At 35.8% G+C, this 25,984-nt stretch overlaps 1 protein-coding gene across 5 annotated transcripts in view; it reads left to right on the top strand.

Annotated features, from left to right (window-relative positions):
- NEBL (nebulette) overlaps positions 1-25,984 on the top strand; it is a 249,204-nt gene that overhangs the window by 192,883 nt on the left and 30,337 nt on the right. For 3 of the 5 annotated variants that reach the window (XM_039704777.1, XM_039704789.1, XM_039704767.1), the window contains 12 exons: positions 1,997-2,104; positions 3,057-3,167; positions 5,823-5,933; positions 7,717-7,827; positions 8,500-8,610; positions 9,489-9,593; positions 12,722-12,814; positions 15,975-16,067; positions 16,478-16,570; positions 18,536-18,628; positions 20,880-20,984; positions 22,106-22,277. In XM_039704777.1, the coding sequence (XP_039560711.1) occupies positions 1,997-2,104; positions 3,057-3,167; positions 5,823-5,933; positions 7,717-7,827; positions 8,500-8,610; positions 9,489-9,593; positions 12,722-12,814; positions 15,975-16,067; positions 16,478-16,570; positions 18,536-18,628; positions 20,880-20,984; positions 22,106-22,277 (1,306 nt within the window). The remainder of the gene's footprint in view (positions 1-1,996; positions 2,105-3,056; positions 3,168-5,822; positions 5,934-7,716; positions 7,828-8,499; positions 8,611-9,488; positions 9,594-12,721; positions 12,815-15,974; positions 16,068-16,477; positions 16,571-18,535; positions 18,629-20,879; positions 20,985-22,105; positions 22,278-25,984) is intronic. The other 2 variants (XM_039704809.1, XM_039704799.1) reach the window with 1 other exon arrangement.

Genomic DNA, 25,984 nt, shown 5'->3' with positions numbered 1-25,984 from the left:
ACCACAAACTTTCTCACTTTTACCCTTCTGATTCTCTACCCATCCCACTGGGGTAAAGTGTGTGAGCAGTTGTGTGGCTGACTGTGCTTAAACCATGACAGATATGTATATAATTCTGGTATGAACTATGGAGGCACAAAATTTGATGCTTTGATATATGTAGAACAGCTAGTTTAATGTTTTTCACATTTTAAATCTGTTCTTATTGTGAAGACTTTGAGATACTAATGAAATTCAGGCTAAAAAAGGGGGAACTTAGATGTATTTCATTTTAATGAAAAGGGTGAATAAATAGAACTTAAGAGACTGAATCTAGTGCTTGTAGCTTAGCTTAATGTAGCAAAAAGTTACAAGCTTAGCTAAGTTGATTTTATAGAATTTCTTAGAAATTTTCTTCCATTAGCTGAAGAGTGAAGTAAAAGTATGAGATCAGTGTCTGTAGATTGAGGTAATTTTAATTTGTTTCCACTACTAAAGTGATTTTGTTGTGTGACATTCATAGTTCTTTCCACTAGGAGGCAAACCCAGACTATCATATGTGTTCCTTTGCACTTCAAGTGTAAATAATAATGTTTATTTTCTATGGAACATAAAAACATCTGAATTTTAGATTAGCAAAAAAACTATTTTCTCTAGGAATGTACAAAAGCTATTTTTTATCATATCTTTTTTAAAATGTAATCATAACATTTTAAATTCACATTTGATAGAACTTCCCAGTTTGTAGGACTAAAATATAGTTTATTTATTCTATGTTTTTTCTTTCACAGTTATTTTAAATAGTATTTAAATTTCAAAACCTTCTGGATTTTGTCCGCGAAAACATTTTTGGAATTTTTTGTTTCAGTATGAATATAAGAAATAATTTAAGCAAAGGAATTGTTTCCATCATTTCAGCCCAGACACTGCAGAACAAATCCATTTCAAAGAAAATGCAGTGTTTCAAAGTCAGGTACACACAACCACACATGAACACATCTTGCAAAGAGAGAAATGCAGTGATTTAACAGTGATTGAATCTTGCACAAAGCCACATAATAGATTTCAGTGATGTACAGAGCATATTCAATCAGAATAACCCCCTGAGGAGGGAGGAGAGTGGTTTTGCAGGACCCAAGCCTAATGCAGAAGCCTGACAGCGAAGGAGAAATTCAGACATCACTATTTTTAAAGAGACATAGAAATTAAAATTACATTATTGACTATAAATGTAATATTTTGATTTGTAGCTATTTGCTTTCCTTTAAGGCTTGTGTAGACTATTCCATCATGCCCCACAGTGACTGATGGAGATAAGTAATGTGTTTGCCAGTCTTAATCAAAAGAGCGTGAATGAATGAGTTCAGAAGGCTTCTCCAGGTTTCCAAACAAAGTGTATTTCCATTGTGAGTTAGCATGAAGGAATAAGTCGATGTCTTAACCCTGTGTCCTTCACTGGGATTTTGCTGCCAGCTCTGAGGTCGTGGTCCCTGGTAGATGTGGGGGAGTGTTGGTGCAGGACAGGGTCCTACCAAGGCAGTAGTTTTTCTTCACTTCTCCTTCCCACAGGTACAAACAAAAGTGCATTTGAGAGTGGTGCTTCTGAGCCTGGTAAAAAGACCTGTGGGCCCTGGCTGTGAAACAGATTTTGTTGTTGTTACAGTGAATGTGTTGTTTTATGGAAACAGCAGGGGATCCCATTAAAAAGCTGCCGAGTGTTCAGACATAGGTCATTTGACCAAACCCATGCAATTAGTTTTGAGGATTGTACTTGATGCTCCTTATTCCTGTTGTCTTCAAAGTCCACAATTTCTAGGTCTGAATTGTGTAGTAAAGGAATAAATGACTCCAAAGCATATTACGTTATCTAACTGCCCAACAGGTTAAGTTTGGGAAAAGTCTTCCAAGTCAAAACATCTAAGGAGTATAGCTAAGACAGGATTTGTTTCCTGCCAAGGCAAGCAATCAGATCTCATATTCTCTCAGCTGTTAACAGACTTTATTTTAATATTACTAGGTCAAGTACAAAGAAAATTATGAAAAATCTAAAGGCAGATCAATGCTGGAGTTTGTGGATACACCAATGTATCAAGTTTCAAAGGAGGCTCAAAAGATGCAAAGTGAGGTAAGTAAAAATGTACTTTTTGAACAAGTAAAATTTAGATCAACAGAGAGGTTAACAGACATCTTGTGCTCAGGTTAAGAAAATGTATGAAGCAGAGAGTAAATTGTGGATATGGTAGAGTTGTACTGAGTAGTTATCTCTGCCATTCTGTAGTTCAGTCCTTGTGAATTTGCTTTTTTCTCAAAAGACCATTGGTACTAACAGTACACACACATCATTTAATTGAGAAGAAGCTCAATAGGTCATCTAGATCAGAGATTAATAACTTTGAAAATTTTCACTGGAATTCCATCTTTAGGGAGGCATGGTTCTCACACGGGAGAGAGTGAAGCCACAAAATTCAGTCCAACCACTTGATTTAGCTGAAACATCCTCCTGCCTTTCCAGCCTGGGAAATTCATCAAGGAGGAGAGACTGTTCCCAGGCTCCAGAACAGCACTAGCTGCCTTATATCAGGCCATGTTTTTCTAACTTTTTAAAAAAAACAACTTCAAATGATGGAGATTTTGTGACTTCCCAGACAACCTAGTCCAGTGCATTGCCATCCATCCTGAGCGAGATGGATGCACTTGTGTCCCCATGCTGCAGTTTGATTCCATTAGTTTTGCTGTGTCATGGAAAACAGATTATCTCAGCCTCTTGGTAGAAATTTTAATGAGTTTTAAACCATTTCCTTGTGTGCCATTTGTCTTCTCTTTTCCTTACCAAGAAAATGGTTTCTTTCATAGACCAGGTTCAACATTCTCTTTGGACATACTGTACACCTATTTTTGTCTAGATTGTATCCGTTTGTATAAATAAACTAGATAATGAAATGCATAATGAGTTGCTTATTAGTGTGAAATCTAATTTATGGCAGGGCTTATTTCTGGTTTTGTTTACAGTATCTCTCCCAAAATGTGCTTGGAATTGCATATGTATGTACCACTAATTGTTGGTTTTGCTATGGTAGAAAACGTACCGCAGAGATTTTGAAGAAGGGATCAAGGGAAGACCTTCACTGGATTTAGACAAGACCCCAGAGTTCTTGCATATAAAACAAGTCACTAATCTTCTGAAAGAGGTAAAGGATTTTTTTTTTCAGTTGCTAAGTTGTAAATAAGCAATAAGAAGCATCAATACAAGCTGCTGAGTGCTGACTAACTTAAAATTTTCTTGGCAGCTACATACAAGTCACTTCACAAGTAAAAATTTATTCACATCATTTTGTATTCTGAATAGTCCTGTAGTAAGGAAATGATAAAGCTCAGCACACCTGGACCAGACTATCACTTCTCTTTTCAGATAGATAAAGGGTGGAAGGAAGGATTTCCATTGGATTTCAGATGGTAGTTTTTCCCTTTGAGTAATTATTTCACCTTTATGGTAGCGTGTTGTGGTTAAACAGATGCCTTGAACTGCATAGAGTAAATGATAACTAACTTTATGAAAATAGTTGTCTATCATACATGTTATGGATAACAAAATAAAGACCAAAGTTCTGTTATAGAGCTGTGATATTACATGACTGCTTTAGTTAATTTTGTTAGAAGGTACAGGTTTTCTGTATGCCTACTGTTTCCTTCAGATTTGTGAAATGTTCTTCAGTTGTATGTGTCACTAAAAATGAAAAATTTTTTTTCCATAACTGAAAATCCTTCAACCTTTAGTATTTTTTTATTATTTTTAAAACTGGTTTCATGTTAGGTTTTGAGTATTGTTTGACCAAATTTAGAAGAGCTAGAGATGCTAGAAGAGAAGAGCAGTACTACTAGATATTCTGCCCTTGAATCTGAAAGCCAACAGTACTTTGTATTTATGGTATTAAGGATAGATTTTTTTTTTTTGCCAAAACAAATAAAACATGTTAAAATTAAAAACTCTTGAACTTTGTTCCTTTCCTTGTTTTTTATACATATTATTCCAGTCCATGCTAGATTTCATATGCTTAAAGAAAAAAAAATGTTTAAATATATTCCTTTATAATTCATCCTCTAATAAATAATTTATTCTGATAAGTCTGACTGTCAGGTAGGCAAGTTTCAAGCTAGGTCTGTTTTTTGCAGTGGCATTCTGTGGTACATCTCATATATACCTTCTCACTAGGGAAAAATGCAAATCATGCTGTCATCTCATTCAGTTCATCTTGCTGCTCACTGAATGTCCAAAGAAGTGGGTACTGTGTGCATAGTTATATCATGTGCTCTACATGTTCATCTCTGACATTTTGATGTAGCTCCCCTCCTTAGTGCTATATGCATTAGGATGTTCTCAATTCTGTCCTCTTCAAGTTTTATGGCTTCTTATTTAGGGAGTAAACCATGCCTGTAAATCAAAGGGGAAGAAAATGAGAAAATGAAAATAGTATTTCTATTAATGCATAACTGCATGAATTTCTGATGATTTTATATCCACATTCAAGGAATGTATTCCAAACCCAAAGATTACCTAGGTAAAATTAATTATTATCTTACATTCAGAAATTTTCAGATTCAGAAAAATTATGTATTTCTTCATAGTCAAGGATATAGCTCAGTGTTTTTCCATAAAGTTTTATAATCAACTTTGAATAGGTACTGCATGAAACAAGAAAAAGCTGGAGTTAAAAATTAATTAGTTATTCAATCACTTTTTTTTTACCCAAATGTCAGCTGTGTTCCAGCTTATTCTGTTGACTTCCGACTGTAGAGAATTCTGCAAATATTTCACATTTTGTAGCAATACAAACTTTCTTCTCTGGGACCACATTTATAACTCCTTCAGAAGAGGAAGGTGAATTAAATAGTTCAGGGTTAAATAGTTCTATATTAGAAGAAATTGTTTCCTGCTTGTTGTAGGCCATGCTTCTTGATGATCAAGAGAAGCATCTTTAAAAATATCTGGTTTCCTTTTATTTAAATAAAGAGCTTATAGGGAGATAAAGGTGCTCACTGCTGCTTATGAAACTCAATATGTAATTAGGAGTATTAATTAATGTCTGTGTAAATTATTCTGATAAATATTTTGTGCAATGTTCTTCTAATTTCTTTGCCCAAAAAAGCTCCTTATCTGGAGATGTGAAGAGTAATTAAAAATCCTTACAAAACTTGAACTTCAATAGGCTTACATCAGCTCTCTAGGAGCTGGAAAAAGCAAAAAGAACCAAATGTCTGTGGGCAGGTTCTAGTGTGCTTTGAATTTCATATTGAATATTTGAGTACTCTGGAGGCTGCAGTTGCTGAATGTTGATAGGTCATACCAGTGCAGCGTCTAGGAGCCACAAGTGTGATATGGTAGGAATATTGCTTCTACATTTTAATTTATCAAGAGGTTGTTTTAACATGTCTTAGTATGGTGTTTAGGGAATCTATCCTGATTGGGATGCCATTAATGGAACTGAGGTAAGAACTGCAGCACTGCTGGTCTGCAGAAAGAAAATGCTACTGCAGTGAAAGTATCTGTCCAGAGACAGAAAAGGGCCCTAAACAGTGTGCTCATGCTGTATAGGACAGATCTGGTTTTCAAGAGCACAAAAAAATAGATGACGACATTGAAATATTTTTACTTTTTTTTAACATTGTTCCTTTTCATTTCACAATTTCCAATTCTATTTTAAGTCTGAAATCTACTTCAGCTAATTCATATTTCATAGAAATTTCAAAGAGACTCTTCAGATGTTTAATAAGTGGCATTTCTTTTCAAGATCTCACACAAAATAAGAACTGGTGAAATCTCTCTCTCTCTTTTTTTTAATCCTTAGAAAGAGTATCGAAAAGATTTGGAAGAAGGGATGAAAGGAAAAGGAATGACAGTGTTTGAAGATACACCAGATTTGATTAGAGTGAAAAATGCAGCTCAGATACTAAATGAGGTATGTTATCCTTGTCAAGGTTATTAATATCACAGAAGGTTCACTTTGTGTTAAACTCAAAAGATTCCTTTTTTTTTTTCTTTTACATAATCTGCAATGAAATATGCAAGTATTGAGAAGAGGGTAATTTTTGTTTTGCTTCAAAAATATAGTAAAGCTCTGGATAAAAAACAATGCAGAAGAGAGAACTAAGATTTTCAGGCAAGTAAAAGGTCATTGGAGATTGTCAGTGGGGTCAGTAGATCCAACATTTAGAGCTGGGCTCTGCTGAGGCTTTCGCAGCGCATGAGTTTGGGTGGACTTCCAGACATCCAGGGCTGTCTCTGGAAAGCAACAGGGGGTGGAAGGTATAGGGAGGGAAGAGGGAAGGCAAAGCTCATGCTGAGTGTTATGTCTGGGGGGAATAATTTCAGAATTTTATAGATATATAAAAATCTATTTTACATTATTTATTTATTAATTTATTTATAGTATAATATATATGTTTATTCACGCGTACACACACACACAGATATTTGCATAAATATACATACATGCATATATCCATAAAAAACAGAGGGAATGCCATGGATAGGGCCAATTTGACCACTCTAAAGAAGTGCAGGGATATATAGCTCTAACTCCTGGGATTATCTTTTCCTTGGTGTTTTACGCAATATGAAGCTTAGAGGAAACATCTGCCATCCCACCTTTAGCAGAGAGGAATTGAGGGATGATGTATTCTTACAGGTTAATTTACAATTCTTGCAAAAAAAATGGTTTGTGAAGTAGAGGACTGTTTTATCAGTTTATTTCCACATAAGTGAGACAGAGATGGAAGACTGAAAATCTTTTTGCTCTTGTTCTTGTAAGTGATCAAACCATTGTATTAACTACAAACACATATTTCTTCTTTTTCTAACTAATGTACAAGCTGAAAGTAATTAACAAAGAAGAAAAGTAAGAGGCTTTTAAAATTATATGTATTATATGTATTTACTTTGAAAAAGAAGAATTTTCCACATGGAGAGATGACCTGGAATAGAAAAAAGAATGATTGTTACTACAGCACTGAAAGTAGAAATAGCGCTGGCTGAGAATATGTTTTTATAAAAGAAAATCTACAACTGTTGTATACAATATTTCCATATTACTTTTTAATATAATTTGCTGATGAACAAGGAACATATCCTTGCTTGGATAAGCTGAAGATGAAATATTAATTTTGTTTTCAAGTTATTGGTTATTTATAATTTATGTTGCGAGGAAAAAGCAGCAATCATGGATGAGAACTGCCACTTGCCTAATGGCTATGGTTCAGGAAGGACCTATTAAATGAATAAATTACAACTTCCTGATCTGGAAGTTCACTGGAAGCAGTTCTGTATGGTATTAAATTTCTAACATGTAGTCTTGTCATAAATAAAATATTTTTCTTAAAAGTAAAATGTGTTTCAATTAGACTGGCACCAAGGACAGACTTATTACACCATGTTCTGCAGAGCTGAACTTCCCCTTTACTTTAGAGGATAACTGTAGCAGGCTGCATGGGCTGATTTCCTCCCACCCTCTGCCACATTAAAATTCATAGATAGAGATTTGTACATTCATTTGAGATCTTCAAAAAGTTTTCCTCCTGTAGTTTATGTGTTTTTTCTGACAACAACTCACCAAGAGTCTTAAAAACTCTGACACTTGCAAGTTTCGATTGACTCAAAATCCTAAATTTGAGTGCCTTGTGGAAAAAATATACTTGTAACTCTCTGAATTTTGTGAATATCTTGTATAAATTCTATCTTCACAGAGGCAATACAAGAAAGACTTGGAAACTGAAATTAAAGGGAAAGGCATGGAAGTTGGTCCAGATACACCTGAGATAAGACGAGCCAAGAAAGCTTCTGAAATTGCAAGCATGGTCAGTACTGCTCCTGGGACGAGCTTTCCATTTGCCAGAATGCAGCAAATTATTTGGGCTGAGAATTCCAGGTGCCAATCTACCAATCTAGACAGTACTGAAAACACAGATTTCTCTAAATAGCTAATCTAAATAGCTGCAGAGAGTTGAACAGTTGCATAATCAGTGTAAGGGGGGAAAGTTAAGACTTCCCAGAACTTAGACCTTCCTATCACCTTTTTCAGGCTGTGCTTGTTCCTCATGAGCCATGCCTGGCCTGGGGTGTGTCTGGTCACTGTGGGTCCTGCTGCTTTTAGGTCTAAATAGCTACTTATTTAGGTAGGGGCAAATATAAACAGAGCTAGAGGGATGCTAAAGCATTATGACCTCAGTCTTGCAAAGCCCAGCAGATGGAGAAGTTCTCACACGTGTCTGACCTGTGGCTGCCAAAACTGCAGAGACAGGTAGATATGAAAGGCTGCATCAGATTTGAAGTGAGCAGCCTGTTGAGTTTTTTAACCCATCAGCAACTACAGTGTGGGCATTGCATGGATAGGTTCTGCAAAACTAGTACTGTTGAATCATCAGTTATTTGGTGGTTTATGAATGGTGGTCATTGAAATCACACAGATTAAACTGGGAAAAGTTTAAGAATTTGGCTGTCAGCTGCATTTCCAATGCTATTCTTTTCAGAAAGAATACAAGAAAGACTTGGAGAATGAAATTAAAGGAAAGGGAATGGAAGTGGGTACGGATACCCTTGATATACAACGAGCCAAAAAAGCTTCTGAAATTGTCAGCCAGGTGAGTACAGAATTAATTGATTTAAGATTACTATGAAAGTAAAACACAGTGAGATGTTAAAACCATAAAATCCTCTTGAAATTTCTTAAGCGAAAGAAAGCAAGCAGTGCACAATAAAAATATTAAATTGAATAAACTGAAGAATGTATTTTTATAGTGTGACCAGTACTGTGAGAATAGTTTTGAAGACATCATGTACAGAGAGTTGTAGTATTATTTGTGGGGGTTTTTTTTTTTTCCTGTTTATTTTTTCTTCTGAAGGACTATAAAAATGACCTGGGGACTGAAATTATATGAAAAGGGATGCAAGTTGGTCCAGGTATTCCAGAAATACAGTTGGTCAAAAGGGCTTCAGAAATAGCAAGCCAGGGAGACATCAAAAGCTGAATGTTTTGATTCTGTGTAACAATGACTGCTTGACATACTCTGCTCAAAATATTTCTTCTCTAGCTCTGCAGAGGCTTTCATAGCCATACTAAATTAATTTACATGCAGTGAAATGTCTTAACTGCCTGATTCTTATTTGTATTTAGGCCTACTACAGCATGTAAATTGAATTTAACTATTTACATCTACCTGTAGTTCTTTTCACATCACCAAATTACCTAATGTTACATTACATACATCCTAACAGTGAGGGGAAGATATATATGAGGATACATTGTGTATGAAGGTATGTTATAGATGAGGATATATTATTTATAGGTATATTATATATATTTTAGTGTGGGGGCAGACAATGGTAACAGTATCATGGAGAAGACAGGTTTAAATAAATACTGGAGGGGATGAGGAGGCTTATCAGCAAGAAGCTTCTTTTGTGCAGCTTGGATATCCTGAGCCCAAATATCATAGACATGTAAAAATTATTTTTCCAGAAAATGTACAAAGATGAAGCAGAGAAGATGCTCTGTAACTATTCTGCTGTCCCAGACACTCCTGAGATGGAGAGGATAAGAAGTACTCAGAAAAACATCAGTTCAGTGAGTAATAGTGCTTCTCTCTTTGCTTGTAACTTTTCAGATATTTTTTAGTTTAAATAGGCTCTCTTGTGCCACAGTGTAAAATAGGGAACTTATGAGTAGGTGTCCTTTGAACCATTTCCATAATTTTCCTGGCAAAAACTGTATCACTCATTTCTTTCAGTAAAAATAATACTCTGCTTTTCTAGGTGCGACACTGTTATTTTGAATTTTTAAACCACTTATACCACCTTGCCAAGCCACAGTTATTTTTAAATGAAGATTTTTTTTCTTTTTCCATCAAGCCTCAGGAAGTACTTTATTTAAAAGGGGAAAAAAACAAAATCTAAGGCTTCTTACTACACATAAGGGATTTTTCATCTGTTTCCTATCACAAGTACTGAGCATCAAGATTGGAGTATAAAATTAGAACAGATCAAATTTCATAAATATATATATAATGATTTTATATTACACTGGGTATATTTTTAAATTTTATGCTAGATTTAAGTTTCAGTTTATCCCTAAATATAAATTATGAGCTTAGATTTCCAAAATTGCCCAGTTTGGGATGTATTAAGTTTCACTTCCTTTTTGGTCCCATTAATGCTGCTGTTTGTAATTCTGCCTTTGCTCGTAATATAACAGAGAAGAGGAGTAAATCTGGCCTTCAGAACAAAAGGCCAGTCAGTGGCTGGTTTTTAGGGCAGACTAAGTAATACTAATAAAGCCAATGATTTGAGAGAAAGGAATATAAGATACTTAAATAGTTTTAGTATTATCTGACACACATGTTCCTTAACTTAGAGATATTCTCAACTTCTCCAGCTCTCAGAAGTAACTGAGAAAACTCAGTTAGTTTCTCCCAGAGGTGTTTGCCTGCAGCTCCCCTGAGCTGAGGCTTCTGCAGGGGAGTAAGAGCCTTTGGGGAGAGCAGAGGAGATTCCTCTCTGAGCCTGCTCCAGGCTGTGGTCATCTCCAGCCATCTCCACCTGCCCTTTTTCTTCCTTTGAATGAGGACAGCTGAAAGCTGCATCTTTCTAGAAGGAGCTCTTGACAGGCCCACTGGCCCAGTTTTGCTTCCTGTCACCTGTTGGCTCCTGGTTCTGAATGGTTCCCTGCAGCACAGTGTGATGTGGTTATCCCCATTTCTCACTGGTCTCCTATAAGGCTAGGCTGAAACTCCCTGGAACAGGGGCATCCAAGCCAGCTCTGTTATGATTTCCTCCCTGCTCCAGCCTTTGATAGCCATTGATGAAATCCTCAAGTAGGTCAGTGGCTCTGGCAGTGTGGACTCACTAACATTTAGGTACCAAGCTTAATTCAGATGGGTATCACCACTTGGTTCAGCCTTGACAAGGCTCTGATGCATCTGAACCCCTTGAGCCCTGTAGGGCACTCTGAGCTTTCAGTGCCAAGGCTGACAATGATCCTCTTTGTTAGTGTTCTAGATAATAAGAAATAAAATGTTTTGTCTTCGAGGTGATTTGTGTTTGCTTTCTTTTGTGATTGTCTTATTCCTCTTTGTGTGAGCTGGGTCTTCCAAATGTAGGAAAGCAGTTTACAGCAGTGAATGAACTATCTTTTTTCTTCTTTCTCTATATTTTAGTCTTTCGTCCTTCTGTGCAGTTTAGGTGATAAAGGCAAATTATTACTGAGTGAAGATATAGCTGGAAGCAGCCCAAATAGATAAAAAACAAATGACCCCTAATAATCTTATGATTTTTGGATTTTGTCTCAAGCGTTTTTCTGCCTTAAGGGACAAAAAATAACAAATAGCTCTGCAGATAAGATCATTGCCACTTTTAGCTCACTAGCTCATTTGGCAGATGATTTATAAAAGGATATTTACTTCACAGTCATCTCTTTCATAGAAAAATTCCTGTCTCCAATATATTTTACCAATCCTTCCTTGGTAGGGGAGAAAAGTATATTGTAGTCCAGTTCACAATATAAATCTTTCTAACTGACATGATGTAGGAGAATTTTCAGGTTCTTAGTCATAAACTGTCTCTGTTATCACATGGTAAAACAAAATTCTAGATTGTTAAGGGTTTTCTGAATATTTAAAATATTAGTTGCAGACTATTATTGACTCTTCTGTAGAATATTTGGCAGTAGTTTTCACCTCAGGCCATGGAGGACTTCCAGGAAGTCAGTGGAATTAATCAAGACTGATGTTTTTATTGTTCAAGGTTTGTTGATAGGAAAACTTAAATAAATCTTGATTTAAAAATGGCAGAAATACTAAATGATAAAGATTAATTTTATTAACTCCAGGATCAGACTTGTTTTTTATACTAATGGACCGGAAATACTTACTAGAGTGGCAACAGCTGTGACGCCAAATACTGGAAATGCAGTAAAACTTCTGTAGGAGTTTTGCAGCATGAACTGGTGCTCCATGGTTATTTAAATTGTAACCATGCTTGGAATTTGTGGAGCAGTTATTTACTATCTCTTTCAGAAACTTAAAATAATTGATTCTACTGATGTGCTTTGTATTTATCCTTAACTGAAACGATTGAAATAGAATTGTATAAACAGCATGTGTATCTTTTGAGAAGTGAGTTTTGGTTTTAGATACAGTTCTTAGCTTTCTGGCTTGAACCTAGGAGTCAAAAATTGCATGATTTGGATTGTAGCTCTGGTTTGCTATGGTTATTTTTCCATGAATATTTCAATTTTCTAGTTTGCTAATTTAGAAATAATAGTAATGTCTGTTCACTTCTCACAGTATTTTAAGATCTGAAGACTACAGAAACCAAATAAAATCCTGCATGTACATGTACCTTCAATGACATTGAAAGGAATGAAATTACTCAAGCATAAAGTTACATTTGTAAAACTTATGCATTATTATATAAATTTTAATATTTTTCCAAATTTAAATATATTATTGCAAATACTTAAAAATACTGAGGTCAGTTTAAAGGATGAGAATATATTATCTGGGTTACAGCTGAAAGCAATGTTATCATAGTTATCGACAATTAGTCTTATTTATGAAAAATTAAAGTATTTGCTTTCTTAGCAAGATTTATAGTCAGACCAATTTGGAACTTGGAAAATTGCCTAGCCCTTTTATGAGAACTAACATTTGCATTGCTAACAGTCTCACAATTATTTTTTCTTTTGGGGAAATGAAGGTGTTTTATAAGAAGGAAGTAGGAGCTGGCACAGCTGTAAAAGATACTCCAGAGATTGAAAGAGTAAAGAAAAATCAACAGAATATTAGTTCGGTAAGTGCTATTATCATAAATTATTCTTGTGTGAGTAATAGGTGGAGAAACTTTTTTTTTTACCATCTTGTTTACTAAAATGTTCTTGATTTTCATATCACACATCTCATTCAAAAAGTTGTCCAGTGGATTTTGGATATAGAGCTCTATTCTAGCACAGCTAGAACTCCCCTCTACTGTAATAGTTCTGTGTCCAAAGGTAGAGATTCTAATTGAAACATTAAGTAAAATAAGAAAATATTTTAACTAAATATTTGAGGAAAGTGTTTTGTCTCTCAGGAGTGAGAAATCTGGGGTGCATTGCCCCATATGATAGACTGAACAGTAGTTACATTTGCAGGTTAGAAAAATACCATGTGGCAAAAAATAAAATCTGTCATATTCTGTTAGAGACTGCATGCATTGCATAGGACTTGATACAGTTAGTACTTAAAGATGAGAAAAAGTATGTCCAGACTTCACCTGTGTGAAAAGGTGGAGAGCTGGATCTTCTTTACGTGCTGGTGAAAAGTTGATCTGTGGATCTGATGAGATTAGTTCTGATTTGATGTTGTTTATCTAAGGATGCCCATTGTCTTTGGCACTTTAATAGGCAAATCAAAATTAGGTATCAAAATGAATGTTTTCTTCAAATAGTACATTATCTTCTGATAAATATGTGGCAAAACTTGGAAAAAACCTGAAAAGTGACTGCCAAGCAGTGAAACTCTTGTAACTGTATTGTTAATTTCCTTGTTATATTTGGTGGGGACTCTTCTGGGACAATTTTTATGTTTGTGACATGACTTTTCTAATTATTAGATGCTTTTTTTAAAAAGTAAAGTTTAAAAAGTTTGAAAATAATGTGTAGACATGATACTATGTTGTGTTTAAGTATTAGTTAAAATATGAATTAGGGTCTCTGGACCTCATAGAATTTTGTTGAAAATTCTCATAGAATTTCATTGTTTACTAAAAGTGTTAAACACCTAATTTCCCACCATTGTAAGGTCAGTAGAGAATTTCCTTGAAAGGTTATATTTTCCTTAAAATTTTTTTTCTACTCTACCCATCACTGTTCATCTTGTAATTTTGAGTCATACTGCAAGCTATCATGTGTCCTAAATCCTGAAATAGTTGGATATTGAACAGTTGAAACCTGCTGGTTGGGAAGCTGTTGATTTTCTTGATTTGAGAGTGAAGGTTTTTTTTTTTGTTTGTTTCTTTGGTATTTTGCTTTTAAATTTCCAATTACCACATATATTTATTTCAAGAGCAGTCACACAGAAAGGAGAATTCTTACTCTAATGTTTTTTCACAATACATTTCAAAGTGAAATGGAAAAATAGTGTACACTGTTCTTGCTGTTTTAGAAATCCTGAATAGTAGTGAAGAGGGAAAAATGAAAGGTTGATTAGTATGCTAGTCAACACATTTGAGGAAAAACCTACGAAGGGAAGTACAAAATGCATTAGTGGTGTAGTGGTACTATGTAAATAGCATGGCCTCTACCTTGCTAGTCTTTGTGCAGAGTTAATGTTTTACAAAAGGTATTTTATTACACATAGTGTACTTGAAATTACTTTAGTCTTGTATAATGTTTATTAGAGGTGTAGCATGCCAAATTTAAAGGCAATGTACAAGGATATTTCGAATTACATGTCAGTGAGAGGGAAATTATATTGTGCAGTAAGAGGGAAAGAGTATTGTGTAATTTACAGGACTCCCAAAGGAAGGGTAAATTACACCAATTTTGAACCCATTAGATTTAAATGTGTTACACGTATTTTTGAATTTAGCCTGAAGAACTTGGGACAGCCTTAAAACTATTTTCTGGGATAAACAAAAGTAGTATGTGGAATGTGAAGCAAATTTTCAGTGAAAGCAACACAGGGCACCAAAATAACACTTACAGTACAACCAACCACACAAAAAAGTCCATTGAATTGTGTTCCGAAAGTGATCAGATTCTTCCAGATTAGATATGTAGGAGAAAAACTTAAGAATAAAATACAAGTTGGTGACAGCTGAGGAGGTTGAGCTGATCTCACCTGTTGTGATGATGGGTTTGGAAGAAGCCAAGATCTCACAGAACTTTCCAAGCAAGCCACAGACCCATGGACTGCAGCTGAATCTGAAGGGAGAAGCTACAAATAACTAAGGACTTCTAAAAAAATAGTTTGTATTTTGGAGCAGGCAGGGTTGGACACAGCACTGGGAAGAAGTGCTTTGGGAGAATCTATTTGTGCTTTTGTTAGTGTGAAATCTGTGAGGAAACCTCTGTGGTATGTCAGTCAATACCACAAAGCTGGGGTCTTATTAAAATTCAACTAACAGACATTTTGAAGCATTTTAAGGATGAGTAGCACTGCCAATTCTTAGACTTACCTAATAGTCTCTATTAAAAGACCCTTTTTTCTAGTGCTGTAGTGTTTTTGCCAGTCCTGAACTGTCTGGACTGTAATTTTCCATTCCTCATTTGTACTTGGGGCTGGTTTGGTTTTATTTATTTATAAATTTCAGTCAAAACAGCTTCCAAGTATGAGCTTAGAGAAAAACAAGTTGTTTTGTCTATGCTATGAAATTGGAAATTCTCCAGAAGTACCATGTCTTGAGAAGAAGAGTTGAAAATTAAATGTTAGGAAAAAACCAGTAAATATCTGACAGCACCTGCAAAGGTTTTAACAATCCGGACAACTACATCCTCAACTGTGTGTCTCATGTGTTTTTAAAGAAATTCAATGAGACTTTGAAGCCATCCACCTTTTTAGGAACACCTAAAAGGCTTGGTTTCTGAAATGGACTGGTAGACTCCAGAGCAAGTTAATAGAAAGGCCAAGTAATTTTCAAAGTGATGTGGATCTCCAAGTAGTATATGCAGCATCCCAATTATGGTGAAAATGGCCACAATCCCATGTGATGTATATTCCCACTGTAAGAGTTTTAGTACACTAGAATTGTTATAAGCCCTCTCTGCTCATTACATCAAACAAGATACATCTGAGACCCTAGCAGACTGTTTCAGAAATTAAGTATAACTGTTGCTTTTCAGGCCAGTGGTGTTAGTAGATGTGGTCTGGTAGTGCAGTATGTGTAAGGGCAAGAGTACAAAGTGATAGATGTGTTTTAGTGCCTCTCTCTTCTTTACATTGATAATGTTTTTGTAATATCTATTGTGCAGATTAAATACAAGGAAGAAATTCGGCGTGCAACAACTATTTCTGATCCACCTGAACTAAGGAGAGTTAAGGAAAACCAGAAGAATATTAGCAATGTGTGCCCCATTTTCATTTCTTGCACACTTCTCTCTGCCATATTTAATGTGTTTGTGTGTTGGTGAATATATCTGTGGTGTTTGTGCTGCTTTCTGTTTGCCCACAAAGACCAGACTAATCAATTAATGGTAAAATATGAATCAAAGTGCAAGACTAATAATTCCTTAGTCTTGCACTTTGATTCATAAGAATGAGAGTGAAGTATTCATGTTGAAATAACAATTGTCTGTGTTTGAAATAGAAGAACTGCCAGAGGGTGAGTACTAAGTATTGTGTGGGAGGATGGGATTGATTATTAAGGAATGGTACTTTCCATCCAAATGCAATGTGTTCTTTAGTGATGTCTAGCATGCTTACGTATTTCTATTACTTGGAACTCTGTTGTAATATCTTCTGACATGTTTGCTAGGTTCAGTACAAAGAACAGCTCTGTAAAGCAACACCTGTGAGTGTCACCCCTGAGATGGAAAGAGTCAAGAGGAATCAAGAGAATGTCAGCATGGGAAGTTGCTATCCTTTAATACTTGATATAATTTTGGGGTACAGAAGATGAATACAAAGATCTGCTTTCTGAAATGGTGCCTTTCCTTTAGTCTGGGAGAAACTAATGTATTGTAATGTGTTTGAATTCCAGTAATGGAATTACTTGAAAATCTTCTCTTAGGAAGCAATTGTGAGAAGGCTTTGCTTGGTTTAGGAAACGGCAGGTGAACCATCACATATTCTACTAAAGAAATGGCTGCAATGCTTTGAAATGTTATTCTCTTCCTTAGATATTTGCAGAAAATCTGGACCCTTTTTTTTTTAAACAAAATATCTGTTTCCAGTTTTATTTTTTCTTTGCTTTGTGAGAAATTAGCTACAGTTGTGCTCAAACTTCTGCTGTCTTACCTGTTGAGGTAAAAGAGAGCAGAAGGGAAGTCCTTCGGGTTAATCAGTAACCTCCCAATCAGAATTTAGTATTTAATGCCTGAGATAACCATGTATAGAGAAGAAGGCAAGGACTAGAGCATGCTACTGCCTTCCTGCACTGATAAGTTGTACCCTGTTGATGAGTCCGTGAGAGACCAGGCACTCTCCTCACTGGGAGCTGCCATCAGCAGCTGTGGGTCATGGGTCCACAAATAGCTACACCGTTTCCCTAGGGTGCTTTCTGCTGCTTTCACCAAAATAATTTTGAGCCACAATTTTAAGAATTCTGTCCCTCTAACTCAACTTCTGGATTACTGTTGATATATCTAGCTTTCCTAACATGTATTCTGTTCAAAAACTGCTTTCCCCTTTTTCAAGCCAGTCTGTATAGTATTTCTACTCACACTGTTGTTTACTCTTCACCAGTTTTTGTGTTGTGAAAATTTCACTGGAAAGTTTAAATCTTTTCAAGTCACTTGAATAACTTTGAGTGAAGATTTGTTAACTTCAGCCATTTCTAGAAACATTATTCTGAATGGTCATTTTACCTTTATAAATGTTAATTTGCAAGTCTAATCCATTTGATAGCCTACCATAGTTTTAGTAAGACATTAATTTTTCAATTGGAATATGTTGATGTGGACAGACCAAAATTCTGTTGTGCTGGAAGACAATTACTGAAGCAATAGCTGCCATACTGCCCACTGCACTGCAGAATTATGAGCGTAGTGTATCTGCACAGTCAACCTTACCACTTAAACCAAAGAGCTTGCTTTTGTATGGAAGCATTTATTTTGCATAAAAATCTATGAATTGGTATGAATTTGTTGCCAGAATCTGTTACTAAATATTTACCATATCTGACTTCACAGCATGTGGGGCTAGAGTTAACATTAGATTGCTTGGTCTGTCAGTGCCACATCCTGTCCTGATCTGCATTAGATCCTGATCCAGCCTTGGGTGTGCATTTGGTTAATGCATTGTGTTTGGTTACAGAGTGATGAAGGGGATATTCCTACAGTAAGTTAAAAAATGCATGGTGAAATAAGGCTGGATTCAATTGGCAGTTGTCTGATGAACTGCACCCTCTGTGTTTAATCACCTTTGAATATGTAATATATAAAATTCAGAATATAGATGGAGACCTTATGGAATTTCTGTGTCTTGATAAATATGTATTTACAGTGGACCTTCCTGAAATTCAGTTTTTCATATGATCTGCTTGCCTTTACTGCATTATATGTGTCTTAACCCCATTCCAAATATAAATTATTTCTCTGTAGAGCCAAGGACCAGTCTGGTAAATGCCAAGATATTGTGTGCATCTGTGGGTATATATCCACAGAATTGCATTAATAAACAACCTGTACATAAAAATAATTTGAGGTTATCTTTCAAAAATCAAGTTTTATTAACTTTAATAAACTTCAGATGCATTTTAGCTTTTCTGTTGTTTCCTGGATGACCTTTGAAGGCATGCATTTTTATATAAAACAAGGATATATTGCTATACCTGAAATAGTATGAATGTATATTTTATTCTGTTACATAATAGGTTCACTACAGAGAGCAGCCTGGCAAAGCTACTGCTGTGAGTGTCACTCCTGAGATAGAGAGAGTCAGGAAGAATCAAGATAATATCAGCTCGGCAAGTTTTTTGAATCTTTTTGTCATTCAGATTTTACAGTTGCTGTAGAAATATAAACATGGATATGCTTTTCCTTTTACATTTGCTATGTCAAAGAAATCCAACTACATCATTCACTGATGAGATATTGGTTTTATTCTTTGAGGACATGGACTGTATATATGTTCAACAAACATATTCAGGGTTGTCTGGTTATTTTTGCAAAAAAAGTAAGTGGCTGTGTTGGTGTCAGTATTTCTCGAGGAGAGAGTCAGTAGAGGTCAGTCATTCATTGCAGTAAAGAAAAAAGGGAAATGAGAATTTAACCTCAGTGCAAATGTCTTTTTTTTTTTTTTTCTGATTCAAAGCATGGAAGCATTGATTCCATGCTGTGACATGCCACCACTGTTAGAGGTGAGTAGTTCTAAATAGGTCCCATTGCTAAATACTAAGGAGTAAGATAATATCTATTTTTTGGCTTTTATGGTAATAAAATGTAATTGCTACTGAAGTAGTGTAATAATCAGGAGACAATTCTATTAAGGAACAAGGAAGATGTGCAAAAAGCCTGATGAAGTAAAGGATAAGACCAGTTATATTGCAGTCTGTCCTCAGCACTGAAACAACATCCATGGCAAAGTCACTGCAGATGGTAGATAGAAGAGGTTTCATGCAGAATCACTGTGGCAGAAGAGAATTACAAGTAATGAACACTTGAGAACTGAATGTAGGAGTGAAAAGTAAGTTGGATTTGTCAGGGAATATGTCTAAGGACAAAGGAATGCAATCTGACATTGTAACTGCATATATCTTAATCATGTTCTTAAAATGCTCATTAATATTTTCCAAAGTCAATTATTTTTTAGGTGTGTGGGTGAAAATAAGAGGAAAATCTCACAACAGTTCTAGCCTTTAAATAATTTTTTAATTTGTGAAAATTAAATGTGTTTCTCCAAGTGACTCATTCACTTTGTTTCTCAAGATTTACAGGGATAAATACTCCTCTGTGTTAATAAGAAAGCTAAAAATCAAACTATGTTTGCTGTAATTATTCTGTCTTATATTATTCTGTCTTTTGAATATAAGACAGAAAATGCCTTATATTCAAAAGCATATGTAGCTGACTATATTTTCTAAGAGAATTTACTGTTTATTTAAGAAGGCTTTGAAGATTTGAAGACTATGCAGTACCATATATTTTTGTTTCTCACACATTACTTCAAACTTAACCTCTGGAACACAGACACCAAGATACATATTTTCATGGGTGTGCTTTCTTAGCCAATACGTAATCTTAAGGAGGGTTAGACAGTTTCAATGCATGGTTTTTTTCATCACAAACACATGTTGAAATAGATTTGCTCAACTCATTTGAGAATTAATACTTGGAGTGTGAAGAGATAGGTAAATCTAGAATATTAACTACCATAGTGGACAGGTTACAGTGTGATGCAGGAGCTAAGAGAGGCCATTGGTAGAAGCATTCAACAAGACAGAAAAAACTGTAAGAGTACTCACTCCCAAACCAGTAAGTAGGATCAGCTACTTTCACTGTTTTAGAATTTTGAGTGGTTTTTTTTCTTATTTTTAACAGATAATTAACCGTATATCTTTTTTAGTCTGTGAAATGCCACAAAATAAGCTAATGAGGAGAAATGTGATGTAAGAGATTCAGTACTTACTGGTGCACAAAACTCAAAGCCCAGACATTTGTGTAGGAAACAAAATATTCAGATTCTTCCCAGACATGTTGCTTTGTGCTGCTAGTAAAGACTAGCTATTGAATGGGAGTTGTAAACCTTCCAAAAGATTAATCCTCTTGTAAGGATTGAATTCCTTGGATTTCTCAGGTAATCCCAATCCCACAGACTCTGTGTCTGTATTGGTAATAAGAAGGTAGCTTATCATCAGCCATACAAACATGTTTTAATGATGTTCTAAGTCACAGTGGTGTTTTATTAGTATTTGTTTTATTTTCCAGTTGATAAATGAATGATTTCACTTAGGTCATTCAAACAGTCACAAATTTCAGATTTTAAATAAATGCTTTTTTTGTAAGTGATTGATGGGATAAATATGCCTTTTGGCACTACTAATATACAAGCTCATCTGTATCCTCACAGTGAAATAATTTACTGCCACATGAGTGTAAAGAAAGAAGAGAACTGTTGGGCATTGGGGTTTGGAAAGGTACTGTTGCATGGTGTGATTCTCACCATCCTTCCTACTGTAAGCAAAAAATTTCACCTGTGCTGTTGTTGCTGTTTTGCAGGTCAAGTACAGCAGTGATCAGAGGCAGATGAAAGGTAGACGTAGTGTGCTTCTAGACACACCTGAGCTAAGGCATGTCAAAGAAACACAAAACAACATCTCAATGGTAGGGTACTTTCTTCCTGTGACTAGAGCCTTCTAAGGAATGGCACTTGACTTCCACTGGATTTTGCCTTCCATTAATATAGGTAACTAATGAAACTCTCTCCTCAGGTATGGAAGGAATATTTTCTTCTTACGCCTGCAGAGGGAGTGTTTGCTAACTGCATAGGAGTGTAATGAACATTTTCAAAATACTAATAAAGTTTTCTAACAGTTAAATGTCCGTTCTTTTGGTTTTTTTTTTTCTTTAAAAATGTACACATCATTTGAGCATCACAATTTCACTGGATTAGGTGACACACTTCACCTTGTGCCTGTGCATGTTCCTGGTTTCTGCGTGACTTTGGTTCTTGGAATGAGTTGTTTTGTGTGCATCAGCTTGTGTGAGAATGTTTGTCAATTTAATGAATTGATGATTAAGTTATTTATAATGTAAATATGCATAATCAGCAGTACTACCTTTATAACTCTTACTAATACTGGGGTTTTGTTCCAACACTTGGTGCTGTGACACTTTCTACTCTAATGTCCTTTTTTCTAATATTTTCTTTTAAAACAGGCAGTTTAGAATAACTGTTGTTCTTTATAAAAATCTACTTCTAAAGCCAGCTGACATATGATAAAACAAAAGAGCAGAATGTACATTTTGTGTGATACTGTGCAAGTAGTCAAAATTATCAATGAATGAAAATTCTTAAGTTCTTTAGAACTACTACTGCTGGAAGATTTTTACTGACAGATATATTTATCTGCATTAGTAGACAGCTATCCCGTCATAGAGAAGAAAGGAATGGACCAGGTGACCTCTTGAGGGCAGGGCTGTTTTGTGTCCTGTGTGATAGTAAGATGATGCTTTGCAGCTTAAGCTAATGCCTTATTCAGTATCAATGGAAAAGAAATGCAAAATTGATTCATAAAAACTAGTTAAGATGATAGAAAATACTTGGCTGGCCATCCAGCCATCCAGCCTGTATAATGATATATATACTTATATACTATAAGTATATATATCATAAGTATATAAGTATATATATCATAAACCATACATATATGTATTCCTGCGTAGAATAACCATTTGCTGTCAATTGCAACCTGGGAAAAATGTAATTCTCCTTGTTTTCCTAGGTAAAATATCATGAAGATTTTGAGAAGACAAAGGGTAGAGGCTTCACCCCAGTGGTAGATGATCCTATAACAGAGCGTGTACGAAAAAACACCCAAATTGTGAGTGATGCAGCATACAAAGGTGTGCATCCACATATCGTTGAAATGGATAGAAGACCTGGAATAATTGTTGGTAAGCTGTTAAATACTGTTGGTATTGAAGGCATGGTGGGAAAGATAAAAGCCCCTGTTTGTGCTCTCCAGATTCCATTTTCTCTCTTTTCTCACCATGAAACTTTTGGTTGAACTGCAGGTTCCATGTCAGCTTCTAGAGAAGTAATAATGGGAATGAATGGGGGATATATTGTCATTTGATCTGTAATTTAAAAAAAATATATATATGGATAGTTGTTACTATTACTTTAAATATGAATTTTGACTCTAAAAGGAAGGTCAAAATATCTATAATCTTAATTTTGCACAGAAAAAAGATCATTAAAACTGATTCTGCAAGCTACCAATGTTTAAATTTTGTAGGCCAGTTTGAAATTTCTCCTTCTGTCAGTCAGTAATTTCTTCAGAATTGCACATATCTATTTATCTTGTGTTTCACAGTTCCACACAGCTTTAAAAATATATCAAGCTGTAATTCATCACTAACTCATTAGATCTCTAATAAGCCAAGTACCAGTGTTGAGAAGTGGTGTTCTGAAAGATGGCCCAAGATAAGAATGGGTGTTCCAGGGGTAGAAAAGAGATTAGATTTATATGTAAGGAAAAGGTATTTCATAAAGGTATCATTTGGCATAACCATAATGAGCTCTATTTAAAAATCGAAGTGGATATTTGAAATTGCTGAAAAGGCAGCAAGTTTGCCACGTCAAAGGAAGCAGTAATATTTTTTTTTCCTTCTCATTTCCTTTTAGGTTTTTTGGTGTCCCTTTCTGTTTTTCTGTGCTTTGCAGCCATGTAGACCCCAGAGGATCTGTGTACAAAAAAACCATACTGAGATAGCACTCTAAAATTCTTCATGTATAGTGGTAACAGTGAGGCTGACTTCAAGTTTGCATCTCAAAACCCAGAGAAATCTCAGGTGAAATGGACTAACTTGTTGGTCACATAAGCCACCCTCGTGCCTCAAGCAAGGTTGACTATGTTATTCCTGGCAGATGCTTTTTCAGTCTAGTCCTTAAAATCTCTGAATAAGTCTCCCCCACATAAGGAAGTGTATTTCTTTCCTTTTTTGTTGCCATCCTTTATGTGTCTGTAGCTACAGTGGCTTTATATGAGAAGGGATTTCCCAAAAGTGTGTGTTAAGAGAGCTCTGCCTGGGGCAGGTGCTGATGATCTTCCATCACTACTCACTTTCATGGTTGTGGTGCAGCCAAAGGAAAAGGAAAAGGCTTCTGTAAAATTGCAGTGTGACATTCAGTTTGCAATTTGCTCTTTAGTGTATGCTATGAGCCTCCTGCTCTTTGCTGCATTGCATGTGTGCTGTAGTCCTGTGTAAGAACCATGCATACAATCCCATGTTCAGCAGTTGAAGCCTTGCTAGCACAAGCAGTTTGGAATGAAGGACATCCCTGAGATAGATTATTGAGCTGAAAGAACTGAAATATATAGTATTGTTTGTCATGTAAAAATACTCCAGTATCAAAACACACGGAAATTCTTAATTTCCCATGCCTGCCAAACAGCAAAAATTGTACAACTATTTAAAGGAAAAAGGCCACTACTATTTCAGCTAATGCTTTTTTTGAATAAAATTGCAATTACAATATCTACTAGTTTAAAAAGAAGCAGTGAGCTCCCTGCTTTTGAAATGTCCTTGGCAGCTCAAAAAAAAATTTGCAAACTGAAAAACATACTTAGGACTCTTGTGGATATTTTTTGTAGCTGAAAATTGTTCAGCCAGTTAGGAAAAGTTAGTCAGAATCCCTCTGGTTGATTTTTAATGTATTATTGGTGAAGCTAGAGCTACTCTTTCAAATGCCTGGTTACTAAAATTAATGACACTGCTTTGGCAAATAGACAATAGTTTTAACCCTACTAAGCTGTTCTAAACCCATCAAGATAAATTGATGTTGGTGAGCTTTGAGTCTGTTACGAAAGAGAAACCACAATTCTCGCATGAATATAAGGATATTTTACCTTGGCCAAAGCTACCAGGGAATTAAAACTGATTTGTGTTATGTATTGCCAAGATTCGGATTCTGTGTATGTTATTTCAGATTACAGAGATGGATAAAATCAATACAAATCAATGACTTTTGCATGGTGCTGCCATGAAGCCATACTTATATTTTCACTTGCTAAGGCGTGATCAAACAGGACAAGTTGGGTGTTCACCAATTCCCCTTCCCCTTCTCATGCCTGTTAGTACTTTATGTAGGTGCATAATTTATCTCCATTAGGACTAACACATTGTTTATCAAAAGATTCTGCATTGGCTTTAATTTATCTTGGCAGGAAGGAGTTAGCAGTATGCCTCACCTTACGGGAGTTGTGGTAGATAATGTGTAATGTACCTACATGGAATGTATTCTAAAGCCATGGGATTTATTTTGTTAGCTCTATCTGTTCTTTGCATTGCATCTAGTCTGTTAATCATTTGAAACATGAAATATTTGGGGTCCTCACAGTCCTGCTTTACCTACAATTCATTACTTATCTTGGTACCTCTCAAACCAGCAAAAGAACAAATCTGGGAAGACAGTTTTTTCTTACTTCAAGTATATGGAGTAAATCTTACAGCCAGGTCTGCCCAAGAAGAAACTATAGTAAAACTGTGTGATCTGGTAGATTTGTGCTTTGACTGATTATATTTTACATCAAGGTTTTAGTTGAGATTGGTTTGAAGAGATTAAAAGATTTTTTTTAATTTTAGGCATATCAGATATCATAGAATCATTTAGATTGGCAAAGACCATTAGCACCATCAAATGTTGCCATTAACCCAGGTCTTTCAAGCCCACTGCAAAACCGTGTCCTCAAGCATCGTGTCAACACATCTTTTAAATATATCCAGGAATGCTAACTCAGCCACTTCCCTGGGCAGTCTGTTCCAGTGCTTGGCAACCCTTTCAGTGAAGAATCTTTTCATAATATCCAATATATAAGCCTCCCCTGGCACACTTGTTACATCCTGTCACTTGTTACGTGGGAGAAGACACCTATTCCCACATCACTACAACCTCTTTCAGGCAGGTGTAGAAAATTATAAGGTCACCCTGAGCCTCCTTTTCTTCTGGCTAAACATCCCCAGCTGCCTCAGCTTCTCCTCATCAGATTTGGCCTCCAGACCAGCTCCACTGCTTCCCCAGCTCCACTGCCATTCTCTGGACTCTCTCCAGCTCCTCAATGTCCTTCCTGAATTGAGGGGTCCAGAACTCAAGGTGTGGCCTCACCAGTGCTGAGTACAGGGTTATGGTCACTGCCCTGGTCCTGCTGGCCACTCCATTGCTGCTCCAGGCCAGGATGCCATTGGCCTTCTTGGCCACCTGGACCCATACTGGCACAGGGAATTACTTGTTAAGTTCAAGAGTGGTTGTAATTTTATCCTATGGCAAATGAGTACAATGCAGATTTCTACAGCTGAATTTGTCACCTTAGTTAATTTTCATGATATTAATTAAGAACGATAGATACTTTTGAGTTTACATGAATTAAGCAATTAGTAGAAATTTATTTTGGATGAGCTATGGCCCTGATTCTTCTTTTTATGCTGACATGATCTCTGCTGTATGCAAAGGAGAGTCTGTAGTGTCTCAGTCAGCTGTGGAGATGTACACTGCCAGCTGTCAGCTATAGGGATATACACTGCAGCATCTCCACACAAAAGGATGCTGCTGGTGAACTGGGGAAATTATCTTATAGCTCTGATAATTTTGGTTTTGCTAC

The sequence above is a fragment of the Passer montanus genome, unplaced genomic scaffold, assembly GCF_014805655.1.
Source record: "Passer montanus isolate IOZ18808 unplaced genomic scaffold, ASM1480565v1 scaffold10, whole genome shotgun sequence".
Taxonomy (NCBI): domain Eukaryota; kingdom Metazoa; phylum Chordata; class Aves; order Passeriformes; family Passeridae; genus Passer; species Passer montanus.
The sequence above is the reverse complement of the archived record's forward strand: the minus strand, read 5'-3'. Positions and strand labels throughout refer to the sequence as shown.